At 42.4% G+C, this 17,351-nt stretch overlaps 1 protein-coding gene across 1 annotated transcript in view; it reads left to right on the top strand.

The window, feature by feature from the left end:
• Window positions 1-3,319, top strand: part of LOC101396145 (histone-arginine methyltransferase CARM1-like) — a 244,928-nt gene extending 241,609 nt beyond the window's left edge. Inside the window, exon 13 of the mRNA XM_087444209.1 lies at window positions 2,700-3,319. Within this exon, the coding sequence (XP_087300335.1) occupies window positions 2,700-2,709 (10 nt within the window). The 3' untranslated portion in view covers window positions 2,710-3,319. The remainder of the gene's footprint in view (window positions 1-2,699) is intronic.
• Window positions 3,320-17,351: the final 14,032 nt, after the last annotated feature.

The raw sequence follows: 17,351 nt of genomic DNA, 5'->3' as shown, positions 1-17,351 counted from the left end.
ACCCCAAGCCCAGAGAACCTGTGGTACATTGTTACAAAGTGTCTCTTCTAAGGGGAAGCTGGGGCTCAGAGCTTCCTTTTGCAACTTGAGACCTTAAGTGTGCCCTCCTCTGAGAAGCCCTCCAGGCCCAAGGTGCCTCTCCCACGTCACTCAAAGAGCCCTGTGCAGACACCACTTTTAGGGCACCTGGAAGACTCTGCCTCGATTATTGTTTTATTTGTCTGCCATCCCTCATACCTTGAGCGCAAGATCTTGCCTACTGCTGTTTGTAACACAGTCTTACACAGTAAGTGCTAGATAAATGCTTGACGAATGAGTGAATGAATGTGGCCCCATGGAGCTCCTGATGAGTCCTAAAAGAACTGAGCTTGTGATCAAAATGCCATGGTCTACAGAGCATTTAATCTTCCGTGCTAGCACATAAACCAAGCCTCTATTCTATTCACAGCTTCTCACAAAACAATGTGATCCTTCTTCCCCCAAAATAATAAGTTCCCTCGATTTCCTCAACTTAAATATTGCTTTCCTTCCTACTTTTTTTCAATCAACTTATTAAACAGTTGTGGTGTGCCAAGAACTCTTGTCGGTGCTGGGGTATAACAGAGAATGAGTTAGGTACAAACTCCCTGGTTTCGTGGTTCTAGACAGTCTCACGGTTTGATGTTTCTCAACAGACATCAACAAGGTAAACAAACAGATGACTTCAGATAGTGGTGAGTTTTCTGAAAGATAAACAGAGTACTGTCTGCCTGGTTTCAAGGCTTGCTACAAAGCCACAGTAATCAAGCAGAGCGGTACTGACGAAAGGACGGCATGTAGATGAATGGGATGCAACAGAGGTCAGAAACAGACCCAAACATAGACGGTCAATGGATTTTCAACAAAGTTGCAAAGCCACATCAATGGAGAAGTGATAGTCTTTCAAAAGTGGGGCTGGAATGATTGGACATAAGTCTGCAATAAAAAAAATGAACTTCCGTATTTCACACCATCTATAAAAATGAACTCAAAGGGGATCAAAGATTGAAATGTAAAACCTAAAAATATAAAACTTTTAGAAGAAAATCTCTGTGACCTTGAGTTAGACAAAGATTTCTTAGATATGACACCAGAAACACAATTCATGAAAAGAGAAAAATGATAGATATATTTATCAAAATTAAAAATTTGTGATCATCAAAAGACACATTAAGAGAATGAAAAGATGAATCACAAGCTGGGTGAAAATATTTGGAAATCATACATCTGAAAAAAAAAACTAGTATCCAGAATATAAAAAGAATTTGTGATATAATACTCTCAAAAAAGCCCAATAATAAGGAAACAATGATTTTTTTTAAAGGGCGAAAGATTTGAACGGACATTTCGTCAAAGAAGATAGAAAAGCAAATAAGCACATGAAAGGCTGTTCAGTATCCTTAGTGCTTAAGGAAATGCAAATTAAAACCATGATGGCATCCTACCACAAATCTACTAGAATGGCTAAAATAAAGATTCTGACAATACCAAGTGCTGAGGAAGTTGTGGAGCTGCTAGAACTCTCCTTCATTGCTGGTAGGAATACAAAATGGGACAGCCACTTTGGAAAGCAGTTTGACAGTTTCTTATATAGTTAAACATTCACTTCCCATATGACCCAACAATCCCACTCCTCGGTATTCACACAAGTGCAATGAAAACTATATGTGAATGTTTATTGCAGCTTTGTGATCACCCAAAACTGAAAACAGCTAGAGTATCTTTCAAGTGGAGAATCAATAAACAAATAGTGGTCCATCCATACAATGGAATAATTTTCAGCAATAAAAAGGAATGAAGTACTGATACATGTAATAATACGGATGAGTCTCAAATACATTATACTAAATGAAAGAAGCCATACTCAAAAGGCTGCATACTATATGATGGCATTTACATGACGTTCTGGAAAAGGCAACACTGTAGATACAGAAAACAGATCACAGCTGGACTTGGGGAGGGTTAGCTCTAAAGGGGTATGGGAACATTTTTCAGGGCGATGGAACTTTTCTTTGTCTTGATTGTAGTGGTGGCAGTGCATGGCTGTATGCATTCGTCAAAACTCGGAGAATTGTGCACTACAAAGGGTGAATTTTACTGCATGTAAAAAAATGTTTCAGTTACATAAATCTTACCAAAAAGACGGACTACATAAAGGGATAGCAGAAAACAAGCAGAGTGATATGCTAGACAGTAGCAAGGCCAGGGATTGGAGGTGGGTGTTATTTACATGGAATGGTCTGGAATGCCTCTTGGAAGAGGGGGCAGCTGAGTGGAGACTTAAATCTCAGGAAAGAACTGGCATGGCAGATGCACAAGCAGAGCCTTCTATAGGAGAACAGTAAGGCCTATTGACTAGCAAGAAGAGAGAAATAAGTTGATGCTTAACTTTCACTATAAACCTATAAAAAAGAAAAAGTTCTTTCAGTGAACAAAAATCTGGATCATCATGTCAGATCTGAATTTAGGCTGTGCATAATCAAACTTACTAAATATAGTGGGTAAATATAGATCTGAGGCTGCCCATAAAAGCTCCAGGGAAGGGCATGGGATGAGAAGGGGGCTGGGGGAGGGGACGAGGAGGGAGGGAGAGGACACGAAGGCACCTGGCTTGCCTGTAGCTTTGGGTCTGGGCAGAACTTAATTACGTCAGTGTCACAGAGTCACCTTCTCTGTTTTAGGTTTGCTTAGAAGATAGTCACAAGCCAATCAATAAGTAAAAGGAAGGCCTGAGAAGTCCCTCGACATCCAAGTTCATATTTCATGTTCCAAATATGCATTCAAAGTTTTACAAGGATGTTTAGGTTTATTTCAATTTCTTTTTTTCTCCGTAACTCTAAAACGTGCATTTTATTAACAAGTCTATTTTTTGGTGCTTCTTAGACTGGCTCTTTATAGCTTTCTGCATGTAGCTGAAGAACAATTTTTTTTTGGTTTTTATTTTTATTATTATTTTAGTAAAGCCAACAGCATTGCTTTCATTTTTGAAGTATTTAAAAAAGAAATTTAACAAAACGCTACCTCATGTTTGTATGTGTGCACATGTATGACATAAGAGCATGTTAAGAGTGATCTATTTGCAATTTTACTCTGTTTTCACAAATATTTTCAACAAATCAACAGCTAGTTCCTGGCTCAGCAAGGTGTTAAAGAATTTTTGCCTTATTCATGTAATGGAATAATATGATGTCAGGAATGTTCTTCATTGGCAATATCTGATGACTCTGTATGCAGCTAAGAAAATAAAGATGGAACCTTTGTCAGTTCTCTTAGGTTTACAATAAAAATGTACAGCGTGAGATACCAACGAGGCCTCTCCTTTACTTTAAGACATTTGTTATATGTCATCCGTCAAATGGTGATGAAAGATGATCTTTTCCAAAGAGCAGGTTTTCCCCTGGCCCAAACGACCCTTATAAAAATGGATGTCACATCAGCAGGACAATCTAATTGAAGCCCAACAGGCAACCCTGCTCACTCTGCCGGGGGGACTGGAATAAACAGCAACTACATATTCTCATCAGTCAGTCAGTCACCCACGGCTTTCAGCTTTCCACTCGGGTGCTTTTGCTCATTCTGGCCACTCGGTTTGAAATAGTCCTCCCATGCTGTCCATTCCAACAATCTTACTCACTCACATCACTGCGAGGCTCCGTTGCCACACGCCCTCACCAGCTTGCCTTGCTGACCACCTTCCCCGCTGGCTAAAAGGACCTCTTCCCACCTTTGGTGTATCTCCTGTCCCTCCCATTATCTAATCCTTTCTTGCAGCATTTTATCACTTCATACCCTAAACACACATATATTTTTCTCTTCTAAGTTCTCTGTGAGTTGGATCTGAGTCTGATTTTTTTTTAATTTCCCACAGTGCTTAACAGTATGCCTAATGTATCGAAAATACTCAAGAAATGTACATTGATTAAATAAATAAATTTATCCTGAAGTTAAGAATTGGAATTATGGAATCAGGCCTGACAATGTTCGAATTGCCTTTCGAGCCTGGTACCCAGAAACTATATAAACCCTGGATTGCAGAAACAATATGGCTGCTGCCAGGGCCTCCACCCACCCTCAGGCAGACATTCATAGTCAATGCCAGCACTCTTGCCGGCTGAGCGCTGACGTGGCCTCACCGTCCTCCTCAGGCCCACACTTGAGGAAGCCGTTATCAGTCTATAGCACTGGGCACAAGAGATAAAACGCATGGCTTTTAAGGATTCAAAAAATCGATGTTTCTCAATTTTTGAACAATCCCAAAGATGTGTAATATTTGTGAATTTGTAATTTTGCTGAAGCACAAATTTGACACAGATATATGCTATAAAGTGGGTGTGGGGAAGTGAGTATCTTTTTGTCAATCAGAGGATGCCTCTTCATGTAATCAATAACTTTCCTGATGTATTCCTTATAAATTGTTTTTCATCCTCTTCACATTATTTTTGGAAATTTAAGTAAGTTCTTAGTAAATGGTGCTAAAAATGATATAATGTCATCTGGGATAGAGTTTATTTTAGTGAAGGAATTTAGTAACTTTACTACTGATTCCAGTCCTATATAGACTGAAGATTCAAAGGGGATAACTTACTATTAGTTTGCTTTGTTTTGGGGGGAAATTACATTACCATAGTATTTGCAAATTTGAAAGTGACCTCAAAGCACATCCCTGCAAATATCAAGGGTATATTCTGAATTTAGGAAAACCTTGGAAATCTCAGTCTTTCATGAAGCCGTTCTGTCATAATTGTGATAAGGCCAGAACCCCCATGGAGTCACAGCAAATTGGTCAGGAACTGATGTCAGGAGCTGCTCTGAGGTGGCCTCCACCTTGGGATATGCAGCCAGGACACATGTGGGAAGTCACACAGGCTGAGGAGCTCCAGGACATACACCAGGATGTTGCTGTGGAAGTTAAATTGTGCCTTTGACTGCCAGTAACATAAGACCCTGACTGCAAATAACTTAAACAATAAATAAATTTATCATGTCACATAACAAGAAGTCCAGAGGTAGAGTGGACTTCAGGATTGATGACTCAGTGGCTCAGTGATTTCATCAAGGACTGAGGTTCTTCCCTCCCTTTGCCCTGCCATCCTCCCTCATAGGGCAGCCCCCCTTGAGGCACAAGGTGACTGTGGACATTATAGGAGTCACATCCAGACACACCTATGTCCAGAGTCATAAAAAGAGGACATCATTCTGGTACCGCCTCTTAAAATAATGATAATGATAGTTAACACTCGTCTAACGCTTATTATGTGCCAGGCACTGTTGTAAGCACTTTACAAATACAATCTAATTTTGATCCTTACAACAATCCTATTAGTTATGTATTATTATTAACCCCATTTAAGAGATGAGGAAATAGAGGCAGAAAGGTTAAGTAACTTTCCTAATGACACACAGCTAGTAAGTGGTGGAGCCAGGATTATAAAGCAGTGCAGTCCAGAGTCTGTGCCCTTAACCACAAAGTTCTCTCTACTGCAAGAAAGCCTTTCGGAAAACACCCCAGAGACTTGCCTTCATGCTTCATTGGCCAGACCTGAGTCACATGCCCACCTCTAAACCAATCATTGACAAGAGACATGAGGTTACCACAAAGGGGCTAAACCAATCAAGATTTATCACTGAGCTGGAGATAGACTCATCTTTCCCAAGGGATGGACCCTGAAACAAAGTAGGGGTTTATTCCCCAAGAAGGAAAATGGACATAAGGCAAGGAACCAGGATCACCTGCTATGAGGGGCTGCCTACAAACAGTCCAGCCTCACCTCTGATTGCATCTCCTCTGCCATCGTAAGGTAAGATAGTGTGTTACACCATAGTCATCCGTGCACGTATCTCTGCCTCCTCCCGCTTGCTTGCCAGCCCTCTGAAGATATTAACAAATGTCACAAATATGCATATTCCCCACAGGGTCTGGCCTAGGGCCTTGCACATAGAAAGTGTTCAAGAAACGTTTGTTCATTGTAATTGAATTTTCATTCTCAAGTCTACTTAATTGGAGAGGTCAACAGTTGGCCATGCTCAAGGCAGGCAGATAATGCATTTTCACATTGATCTAGCAATCAAATGAATTCTGAGAAACTTCCCGTGCCATGCAAAATAGCATGAAATCACCCATTAACATAGGTCAGTGCAATAGCCCAAATTTATTAAATTGTTAGTGTCTTGCACTCAGCACCCTTGGAGGTAAGATTAATGTCACATTTTTATTATAACTTGACATTTCCACTATACTTAAAGAAACACATCAGAGACCCATAGGCAGAGCAGGCTACATAATTTGTATCGCCCAGTGCTAAAGATGCAGAGACCCAGCCTGAGTAGATAAGTCATTCGTTCCTTTCATGAGCTTATTGTTCCAAACCACAGTGGGCAGGTGACCCCCAGGAGATTGCAACTTTCCAGTACCTGAATAGGAGTGGGTGAGGGGGCCCCACGGATATGCCCACTCGGTCCCCAAGCAGTAACTAGCATTGCATTGCCCCACCCGGAGAAGAAGCTGGAAAAGGCATGCCTGACCTCAGCTCTACCTGTGCCTTGCCCAGGCGCCCACTGAGGGTGGAGTGTAACAGTAGAACTCAGGCTCCCTTCACCTGGTTGCTGCAGTAGTCAGAGGGGCAGGAGCAGGGAGATGGAGGCCAGGCGGACTCTGGAGTTTGGTGGGTGGATGAACTCACCCAGAGAGGCAGTGGGAGGGCGGGACCACCTGTAAGCCTAGGTTACAAGCCCCTGGTTCATGCTCCACAGTCCTATCATACTTCACTTACAGAACACAAATTCAAAGATAAAAGTACTAAAGATTTCAAGTCACTAAGGTGACCAGAGAGCATTAAACCCGAAACACTTCTGAGCACAGGATCCTGTGCAACTGCACAGGATCTGCCTATCACACGCTCTGGCCATAGAGGGGAGGTGTAGTACCTTGTTTAAATTGAATATCTGTCTGTGGAGAAGATAGACACCATTTTAAGACATGCTATTTTACAAAAGCTTATTGAATGAGCTTATCTAATGGGATGGGGAAGAAATTGGACAATGAAGAGAGTAATTGCTCTCTGTACAAGTGTTCATCCCATGTCCCATTCAGTGGCTCCTCCCCTAAATGTGTGCCACGGTGACTGTGGACTTTGTCCTGTAGACAGGTTATGAAGAGCCATTCCACATTTTTTAAGTGGAGGAGTGACACAATCAGCTTTATATCATAGATGGATCTCTTTGGTGGCAGTACGGAGGAGGAAGTCAAGGAAGTAGATACTGTAGGCAGGGAAATCAACTATAATTCTAGATCAACCATTGCTGAAAGCGATGTAGCATGATGGTTAAAGGCGTGGGCTCTTTAGTTAGAGATACCTGGGTTCAAATCCTGGCTCTGTCACTTATTAGATATATAAACCTGGGCCAGTCACATGCCTTCTCTAAGCTTCAGTTTCCCTATCTGCTAAAATGAAGTAATAACAATAGGGTTCTTGTGAGGATTGAATGAAATGATATATTGAAGCACTTATCACAGTGCCTGGGTCATTACATGTAGCTATTAGTATATGTTAACATACGAAATGGATTCTTCTTAGTTTCTCTTCCCGGCTCCGTGTTTATACGTTTTCTAAAACTGCTGTGCTTCCGCTTATAAGATGGAGACGGACAGGGCCGGCCCCGTGGCTTAGCGGTTGGGTGCGCGGTCCGCTGCTGGCGGCCCGGGTTCGGATCCCGGGCGCGCACAGACGCGCCGCTTCTCCAGCCATGCTGAGGCCGCATCCCACGTACAGCAACTAGAAGGCTGTGCAACTATGACATACAACTATCTGCTGGGGCTTTGGGGGGATAAATAAAAATAAAAAAAAAAAAAAATTAAAAAAAAAAAAAAAAAAAAAAAAAGATGGAGACGGACACATGCTTGATGCCATTTGCCAGTTTCTCTCCCCTCTGCAACCTATAATTCCTTGAGGCGGAAGGGGTGGCTATTCCTTCCCATACTTTATAATCTTATTCTTCTGCCTTAGGGCAGCAGCCTCAAGATCTAGCTGTCCAATGTGGAGTAGCATCTTATCTACTTTACAGAAGGAACTCTTGGCTGAGTCTCATATATGAAAGGAATCTAGAAAAATCCACTTTCTGTTCCTAACCTAATTTTAAACATATTGTCTTGCTAAAGAAGTCATCTCATTCATTTATTCATTCCTTCATTCATTCACCCTCTCTTGCTCTGGGTCAAAAAGTCCATGTAAAGAAAAATTAAAGGATGGTGATTTAAGGAAGTAATAAAAATACATTAGTTTAATATTTGCAATATATTGTCTGCATTAAAAACATAATTCATCATTGTTATAATAATATAATAAGTGAAGTTATTTATGGAAATCCTAAATATCTGTAACTTACCAGGATACAAATAATTTGGGGATCACACAAAAGCAGTTATTCCTCAGAAGCACCAGAGACTACCGGAACTGTTTCCCAGGTATTAGGAAATGCCTAGAAATTAGAGTGAAAGAATGTGTTCATCAAAACAAAAACTCCAGGGCCATGTTCTTTAAAAAATGGAGGGGTTAAACGCTATGAGCTTTAGAATCAGACCCGCTGGGTTTGCATGTGTGTGAAGACAGGAGCAGATTTAGGTGTTAATTTGGCGAAACCTGTGGAGCGCTGTTCTGGGCCATTGGAATCGCCTTGCCAGGCCCATTGAGTGATGCTAAGATGAGGAGCAGGTGTATTGCTGTGTGGCCTCTAATGACCCTAACGGTCAGAGAAGTTGGTGCTGGACGAGGGCAGGAGAAGGAGACGCAGGTGATCTCTGGGAACTACTCCTCAAACTTCAATGGGCATATGAATCACGTGGAGATCTTGTTGAACTGCGGCCTGATTCAGTAGGTCTGGCGTGTGACCCGAGATTTTGCATTTCTAACAAACTCTCCAGTGATGCCAGTGCTGCTGGCCATGGGCCATGCTTTGAGCGTGACGGCGTGCTCCAATGGGCATGGCGACTCTGCACCACATTAGCTTTGCTGCCGGTTTTGCTCTCACCTCCTGCTCCAGTTTTTGTGAATTTCTGTATTGTGCAAGGAACGGGTGACTATGTCTCTTTTTTCCTCATTCAGTTGTTAACAAATATTTATGGAGTGCTTATTATCACCTAGGTATTGTGGTAGCTATAAGTGCCACCTGCCAATATTTTCCCTTTTCTTCTCCTTCCAGGCACGTAAGAGAATTGCATTTCCTAGGTCTCTTGAAGTTAGGCATGGCCGTGTGACTTGCTTCGGCCTCCACAATGTGGGCAGAAGTGATGCATGTCACTCTATGTGGAAGCATTTAAGAGATGGTGTGAGATTCTCCACACCTGCTCTGCCTCCTTCCTTAGTAATTACGGAAGTCCTGTTGAGATAACAGTGTCATTACATGGTAAAGCCTCCTTCAGCTGAGTCTCTGATTATCTATGAGTCTCTGAATATCTCAGAAATCCCCTGTCAACCTATGTTATACATGTAGTTTGAGCAAAAAACAAACCTCTGTTGTTTTAAACTACAGAACTCTGGAGTATTTCTTATTGCAGAATTATTAAGCCTATCCTAACCAATACAGCATAATTCCAGGCACTGAGGGTACATAAGTAAGCAAGGTAGACAAGGTCCTCCCTTTTACATTATAGGGGGAGGGATACATACAGAAAACATATAAGAAAATAAATGTATAAAATATTAGAGTATGCTGAGTGCTGTGAAGAATATAATACTGGGAAATGGGATGCAGAAGGCCTTGGAGGTTGCTCCTTAGGCCACAGTGCTCAGAGGAACCTCATGAAGCACTGAGTGATGAGCCACATGAAGATTTAGAGATAAGAACTCAGGCAGAGACGACAGCAATCTGAAGGTTTGAAGCAGAGGGGTGAGATGATTGAATTTATCCCATGTGCTTGTTCACTCTGGTTGCTTTTGATAAGCAGCCTATATGTGGGCAAGAATGGAAACAGGACAATCCTAATGCCGTAAAACAAATGAGAGATGAGGCTTTTAATGGTGAAGATGTTGAGAAGTGATCAGATTCGGGGTCTGTTTTGGAGACAGTCGTAACAGAATTTGCTGATGGATTGGCTGTCAGTAGGAGAGGAAAAGAAGAATGAAGATCAACTCCTAGGTGTTTGGTCTGAGCAACTCGGGGCTATTTACTAAGATGGAGAAGACTAGGGGAGGAGCAGGTTTGGGAGGGAAAATCAAGAGTTGTGTTGTGAGTTTGCTGGGTTTGAGATGGCCACTTGATATCAAAGTGGAGCTTTCCAGCAGGCAGTTAGACATGAGCATCTGGAACCGAGGAGGGGTCGAATCTGGAGAAGGGGTTGGAGAGTCACGGAGCATACAGATGGGCGTTAAAGCTCCAGCCTAGATGAGGTGCCTTGGAAGGCAGTGTAGAGAAGAGAAGGTGGCCAAGCACAGAGAACTGCAACATGTACAAGTTGGAGAGAGTAGAAACGGTCAGCGGGAGAGTCTAAGCAGTTTGCCCAGTAAGGTAAGAGGAATGGAGTGACATGCAACAAAAGAAGAAATTGCTTCAATGAGGAGGGAGGAAAAATTTGTCTCAAATGTGGCTGTGAAGTCCAGTCTAACGGAAACAGAGATTTGGCCATTGGAATGAGTAACATGGACCTTGGTAAGAGCCACTGCAGGGGCGAAGAGTGAAGGGATAATGACAACGTGGAGAAAGTATATTTAGACAGCACTTCCCAGGAGTTTAGATGTGAAGAACAGCAGAAAAATGGGGTGAGAGCTAGCTCCCTGTATCCGAATCTTTGCCCTGATGTATGCATAATACCTCATTTCCTCCAACTTTGTTAGACTTGCGCCCCAACTTGGTCTTTATAGACTACATGTGGGCTGGAGTCTTTTCCTGAATCAGCCTCACGTCTAGGAACGTACAACTTCTGCCAGACTATCCTGAGGACAAATTTCTGCCTCCAGAATCTCCATTTAAAGTAAGAGTGAACCACATACGCAGGAGAGATATGGACAAAAAGAGAAAGAAAAAATTAGTCTTTTCTTCACAAAGCCAGAAAAGCTCTCTCTATATATATAGATAATAATATATATAATATATACAATTATCTATATATAATCATGCGTCGCTTAATGACAAGGACACGTTCTGAGAACTGCGTCATTAGGTGAGTTCGTCATTGTGTGAACATCATAGCGTGTACTTACACAAACCTAGATGGTGTAGCCTACTACACACCTAGGCTATATGGTGCTAATCTTATGGGACCACCGTTGTATACACGGTTTGTCGTGGACCAAAACGTCATTATGTGGCAAATGGCTGTACTTGATAGCAGTCAGTGACAATGCTGGAGTCCCCAAAAAACATGACCATCAAGGAAGTGAGTGGTGATGGTAAGGAAATCAGAGACCTCATATCATCAGCAGTTATAAGCAAGGTGACAGTCACAATGCTGGGAATTATTTAAATTTAATTTTTAAACTGTCAATACATTCACAAGCTTCAAAATTCAAAAAATAAAAATGATGTACAATGAAGTCTCCATCTGACCCCTGTCCCCCAGGCTTCCAGTTCACGTCCCCAAAGTAAACTAATGTTCTAAGTTTCTTGTCCATTCTTCCATACACACACGCAAATACACATGTATTCTTCCCTCTCTCCACCTTTTGGCACAAGTGGTATTACGCCCTACATATTGTTCTGCGTCTACAAAGCCAGGAATTTATAGCAACGTGGAGAGAAGTGGTTTTTTGCAGCTTCGCCTAACAGCTACTGAATTCATGATAAATATTTTTTAGGAAAGCAGTTTTTTATTAGGTAGAAGCCACGATAAACGGAGTCTACATCAAGTTCTCCTGTGTCTGGGAGTATCTGTTGAATGAGATGGACCTGTGAGGAGGCAGAAGGTGCCTGGGAGAACAAAGATAGGAAATGTGACATTTGTGCCTAAGCATTCTTATACAAGTTCCCAGGGACTGTCATGAACATTGCCATCACTGATGTGTTTGCTTGCCATCACCCCATCCCTTCCAGCACTTCTGGGAAGGCTCTGCCCTCCTGCCAGCACACCCACAGGGGTCCTTGGCTCTCTCTCCCTGAAGTCAATCAGCTGCCAAGATCACCACCTGTCCCCTGTCAAAACTAGCCTGTATTACAAACACCTCCCTCTTGGCTGACTATCCTTGCAATGCCTCCATCAGGATTTAATGTGTAACCAGGTCCCCATGCTCCTGGTTTGATGTCCCACCACCAGCTGCATGTCTGAGCCCCTCTCCTAGCAGGGGGCATGTGCCTTTTGAATGCAAACCAATTCTAATTTAGAAAAAATAGGACCCAGTTTTAAAAATTACCATCTGACATGCCAAGTGAAGTGAAGCTCATTTTCAAATGATTCCCAGCTGTCATAATAGCATTATGCCTGGATGGCTCAGTCATCACAGAAGCAAGGAGGGCAATTTTATTTCGTGTTTGACCTGATAACAGGAATTGTGATTGGAAATCAACGTGAGATGCTTAGAACAGCTACTTATAATCACATCAATTAACATTTGTACATCACTTTACTGTTTATAAAGCACTTTCATGTACACTGTCATAACATGTTAGAGAGTGATGGTGGCTCCAAAGGAAGAACAAAACTGAGTTATTTTACTGCCTAAACTTAGAAACAGGAGGGAAACAGACAGGTTCTTACAAGAGGGGATATCAAAAGCAGACAACAGCGTTAAACACAAAAGAATACCCATTACCAGTGCCAAACCCAGAAAGGCTGAAATGGAAACATTGCCAATTCAAGAGAGACACGTCATGGGAGGAGGGTCAAGCCAAACTGAGGTCCTACAACAAAGTATTCAAGATGGAGGGCTGTTGAATACTGTTTGGCCAGAGGAGGCTGTTTGTTCTTTTATTTGTTACAGAGGTAATACGTAGCTTTGTATTACAATATCACAACTACAGATAAACCAAAAGAAAACAAGCAGGATATTTTACGCTTCTCTGTGTAGGCTTTCTGTGTAGCCTCTCTTATCGCCACATTCTTGGAGAGAGTTGCCCAACGCTCATCTCCATTGGTACCCTCAATTTGCTGCTTCTTTCCCTATTTCCCTGAAAAGTACTTACCAGCTCCCTGTCCAACCTGCCCCCTCTTTCAATGATTTGGAACAAACATTTTCCTGGCTGTTGATGACTCAGTAATAGACTTAATTGATGATAACTGCATTTCCTGGAGAGTTGGTATTCATAGTTATCTTCTGTCTCAGAGGCTGAAATGCACAATATATCCATATAAATTGTGCAAGAATCCGGCTTGATTAATGTCATGGCAGTGAATGCCAAGCAAAATCATGATTCACCACATCTGGAGATTTTTGATTTGCCAATTTTGAGTAAATATTTTCTTTATGGTGCTTTCCCCAAAGCACCAAATGTGCTTTCTTACAGAACTGGCTTGAACACGTCTTTGTGTTTCTACTCCCCACCCTCACTCCATTTGCCTATCAGGTTCCCTTGCATACAGTAGGTACTCAATATATGCTTACTGAATGAAAGTTCTCTTTCTTAGAGTGTAATGAGGCTCCACTGTTGAACTGATTCAGTAGGCTGTCCTGATGAGAAAGTGAGAGCTGAGTTATTGAAAAGACTGATTCTCCCCCTTGGGAGTAAACGTAGGGGGATGTGTGAGGAGTATGGCGTGACTAAAATGTGGTGAGTCTGCTGGTGTGCATGTGTGCATAGGCATTATTACTTTATTCCTGGACTATGGGAAGTTCCCAGCATATGGCCCTTCTCACCAGAAGCTTGCACTTGGAATTCTTTCTTCTCTGACAGTTCTCTTCTCAAGACTCCTCTCCCTCCAGAATTCTTATCCACCTTACTACAGTTGTACCCAAATGCCTCAAGTAAAAATTGATCTCAGTTCTTGGAGAAAATCAGATTCAGGCCATCCTGGGCAGGACACCAGGTGCAGGTGAGCCCTCCAGAATGAAGACTAGGGATGGACAAGATAATGGAACGACAGTGGGGAAGTTGCCAATAACATTAATACTGGCCTCGCATTTCTGGAATCCACTTGAAGGGCTTTTTTTCTGGAAAGTTCTAACAGTGCTAAGCCTGCAGTTACCCCAAACCCTATCCTGGCCCAGAGATGAGGAAAGGGGCAGGGATGGGATCTAGGAGGCAAGAGAGGAGAATGAGTGCAAAGAGAAGTTGAATTAGAGGGAGAAATGACAAGAGGGAAATTGTAAGTGGAATCAATGGAAATAGCAAAGATTTATCAATAGCCCTGTTCCTAGGTGGCTGTTAAGGAGTATCTATCCATCCATCCATTCATCCATCCATCCACTCATCTATCCATCCATCCTGCCTTTTTCCAAAAGGATTTAAGTTAGTTTCCAAGGATAAATTGTATATGATGATGATACAATATAAACTATAATTGTGTAGAGTAGCAAAGAAATAAAGATGAGGACCAAATGGAGCCAAAAGTGGGGCTGACCCCCATGCTTGCTGGCCTGGATTGCTATGCCTCTCTAAGGGACTGCCTGTGACAATGAGAGGCAGTGAGACACGTAACCAAAGTGAGTGTCTTGCTAAACCTGTGGCTCTGGCCTGTGACACATGTCTTCCTCTCTAGACCTGCCTCCCTGATTGTGTCTTGCTTGGACTCAGCACACCTGGCTGGACTTTGTGAAGTAGCCTCTATATGCAGTGAGTGGCAGGGGAGAGGCAGACCTAAATGTGTGTGATTGTGAATATTGTATATGTTAAAACCCCAGTGCAAAAATTGCTTCACTTGCATAAGGCAAATTAACAGAAAGAACTCTTCCAACTATAGAAAACACCTTGTCAGAAGTTATAAAACAACATTAATTTTTTCAGAGCTCAAAAAATAGCAAATTTTAAAATCTTTTTATGAGTTAAGGAAAAAAAATGATCTAAAATCATAGTGACAGGGCCTAGGAGATTCTTTTGTTGTCTGACATCTCCCTCTACCGACAGTACCCTCTCTCACTTTTCCCTTACATCCCCGCAGGGAAGTCCTTTGAAAGTGACATGCCTGTGAAATGCCTTTGAGTCCTTACTCAGAGATGGAGGAGGACCAGGGGGAAGATCACAGGTTCTGTTTGGGACTTGGGGAATTGGAGCCATCCAAGTTCAGTCAGCAATAGGATACACATGTCTGGAGCTCAGAAGAGAGACCTCAGACAAAGAGAGAAGTGGTCGAGTGGTCAGTAGGTGTGGATGAAAGAACAGAGGAGGAGGAGAGGGATGCCTTAACCTTAAGTGTGTCTCAGACGTGAAGGTCAGGCAGATGGGTAGGAGCAGAACAACATCAATTCAGTCATTCATTCCTCTGAAGGCCTTTTTACAGCACTTCCTACCGGGGGCCATCCGGGGGATTGATTGTATAATCCCAAAGTTGGGACACTCACTCCTTCATTGTCAAGAATTGTTTGACAATGTTTATTGTGAGAAAGTTATTGCTTATGATGAGCTAGAATCTGCTTCTCCACAATTTCTAGCCTTCTTTTTTTCGTTCTGTCATTCTGTGTGATACAGACTCTGTCACCTCAAATGTTTACCTAACAAATGCTTCCCCATAAGAATTCTATGAGACAAATATGGCTAAATGGGGAAATTACTCAGTTCCAGGTCTATTCCCTCCCCTCCACCACCTCACTCTAAGCCCTTGAGAGCAAAGACTGTGTCTTATTTCCCTCCCTCCACAGCCTCCAGCCTATCAGACATTTCAGGGGGCTTTCTATGTAGTAAGTGCTTCGCGTGCATGATCTCTTTAGACATCTCATCAATTGAATGAGCTAGGCATCATTGTCATCCCCATTTCCAGATGAGGAAACTGAGGCTCAGAGAGCTATGTAACTTGCACAAAGCCACATAGCAAGTGTGTGGTAGAGCTCAGCTTGGAATTCATGTCTCTCTGATATCCAAGCTTTGGGCATTTAAATCAATGTAATTTTACCCATTTTGTCTTTAGCATCTTGCACAGAAAAAGTCCACAGTGGTGTCCACTGGACTGAACCAAATTGTGGTAATACCTACTTGAAAATTGGTAATTTGGGGTCACAGGGCTTACAGATAAAACAAGTAAGACTATATCTGGACCCAAGTTTTCCCAGCTGGCTACCGACTCTTCCTTATCTCAGCGTCAGCTTCCGTGAAGCAGCTCTCCCTCCTAGCTTATTCCCGTCAGCTCAGCAGTTCCGATGATGACTCATATTTGACTCTACCTGTGGCACAGCCTCCCTCCAGCCCTCTCCACTCAGCACTCCATTCATATAGGACTCCTGTTGTCCTAAATGTTTGGTCAGTACTTTCAGCTCCCATTATTCTGGATTCCTCCAGAGGGCACAGATACCTGCTGGCCATATTTTGGATGTAATTGGCTCCCCACTAATCAGCTCTCTAATCTTAGGTAAGTTACTTAACTCCTTTGAGCCTTGAGTTTCTTATCTTTAAAAGGGGGCTGAGTACTGGAGGGTATGTTGTGAGTTTAACTGAGAATGTAAGTTAACTGTCCAATACAGTGCCTGCCCACACTGTATCTACTCAAAAGCAGTAGCTATTGTCAGTCTGTGGTGGAAAATTGAAAAATCTGTGATTGTTCTTTCTACCTGGAGAAGATGAACAATTAGAGGAAATAGAGGCAGCAAAGGGAGAGAGAAGTCATGGGGGTATGAGAGCAAATAAAATGCGATATCACGGAAGCCACAGGAAGAGAGAGTGTTATCTTCAGTTCCTGTTTCCTAGTGGACATTCCAGAGTCTCTGTCTTGCTTTTGGCAAAGAGATATAGGGGGCTTTCAAGACTTGTTTCTATAGAGAGGTGGGGATGGAGACAAATGTCAGAGAAACAGAGCAAGGTCTTAAGGAAGTAAAGACAATTATTGATGATTATTTGTAAAGTTTGGTAGGAAAAGAAAGTAGAGAGGGACAGCAATCCAAGAGTGGTGGGTTATGTCAAGTAGATGATTGATCATTGCTCACTGAGTCAGTGGCTGAGGGAGTGAATGGATGAGTGAGTGAGCGAAGATGCTTGGGGTTTGATTAAGTGATTTTGATAATGTTGACATTGTTGGGTCTGTGGCATCTATGTGCCTTTTTGAGTATTGTGGTGGGAGAAAAATTGGGAGGATGATACAGTATTTTCAGCCAAAGGAAAAAAAAAGACACATCAGAGGATCAAGGACGTTAGGTGAGAATCCTTTCACCTGCTACGTCTGTGGCTCTCTAAACTGCCCAACTTTGTCCGAGTGCCCTCCACCTGGATGAGATCTGACCTAAGGTGTCAGAGAAGACCCAGGAAGACCAGTTTTTGGTTGGAAGATG

This window comes from Ceratotherium simum, chromosome 20, assembly GCF_057802395.1.
Source record: "Ceratotherium simum simum isolate JZ-2026a chromosome 20, ASM5780239v1, whole genome shotgun sequence".
NCBI lineage: Eukaryota > Metazoa > Chordata > Mammalia > Perissodactyla > Rhinocerotidae > Ceratotherium > Ceratotherium simum.
The sequence above is the reverse complement of the archived record's forward strand: the minus strand, read 5'-3'. Positions and strand labels throughout refer to the sequence as shown.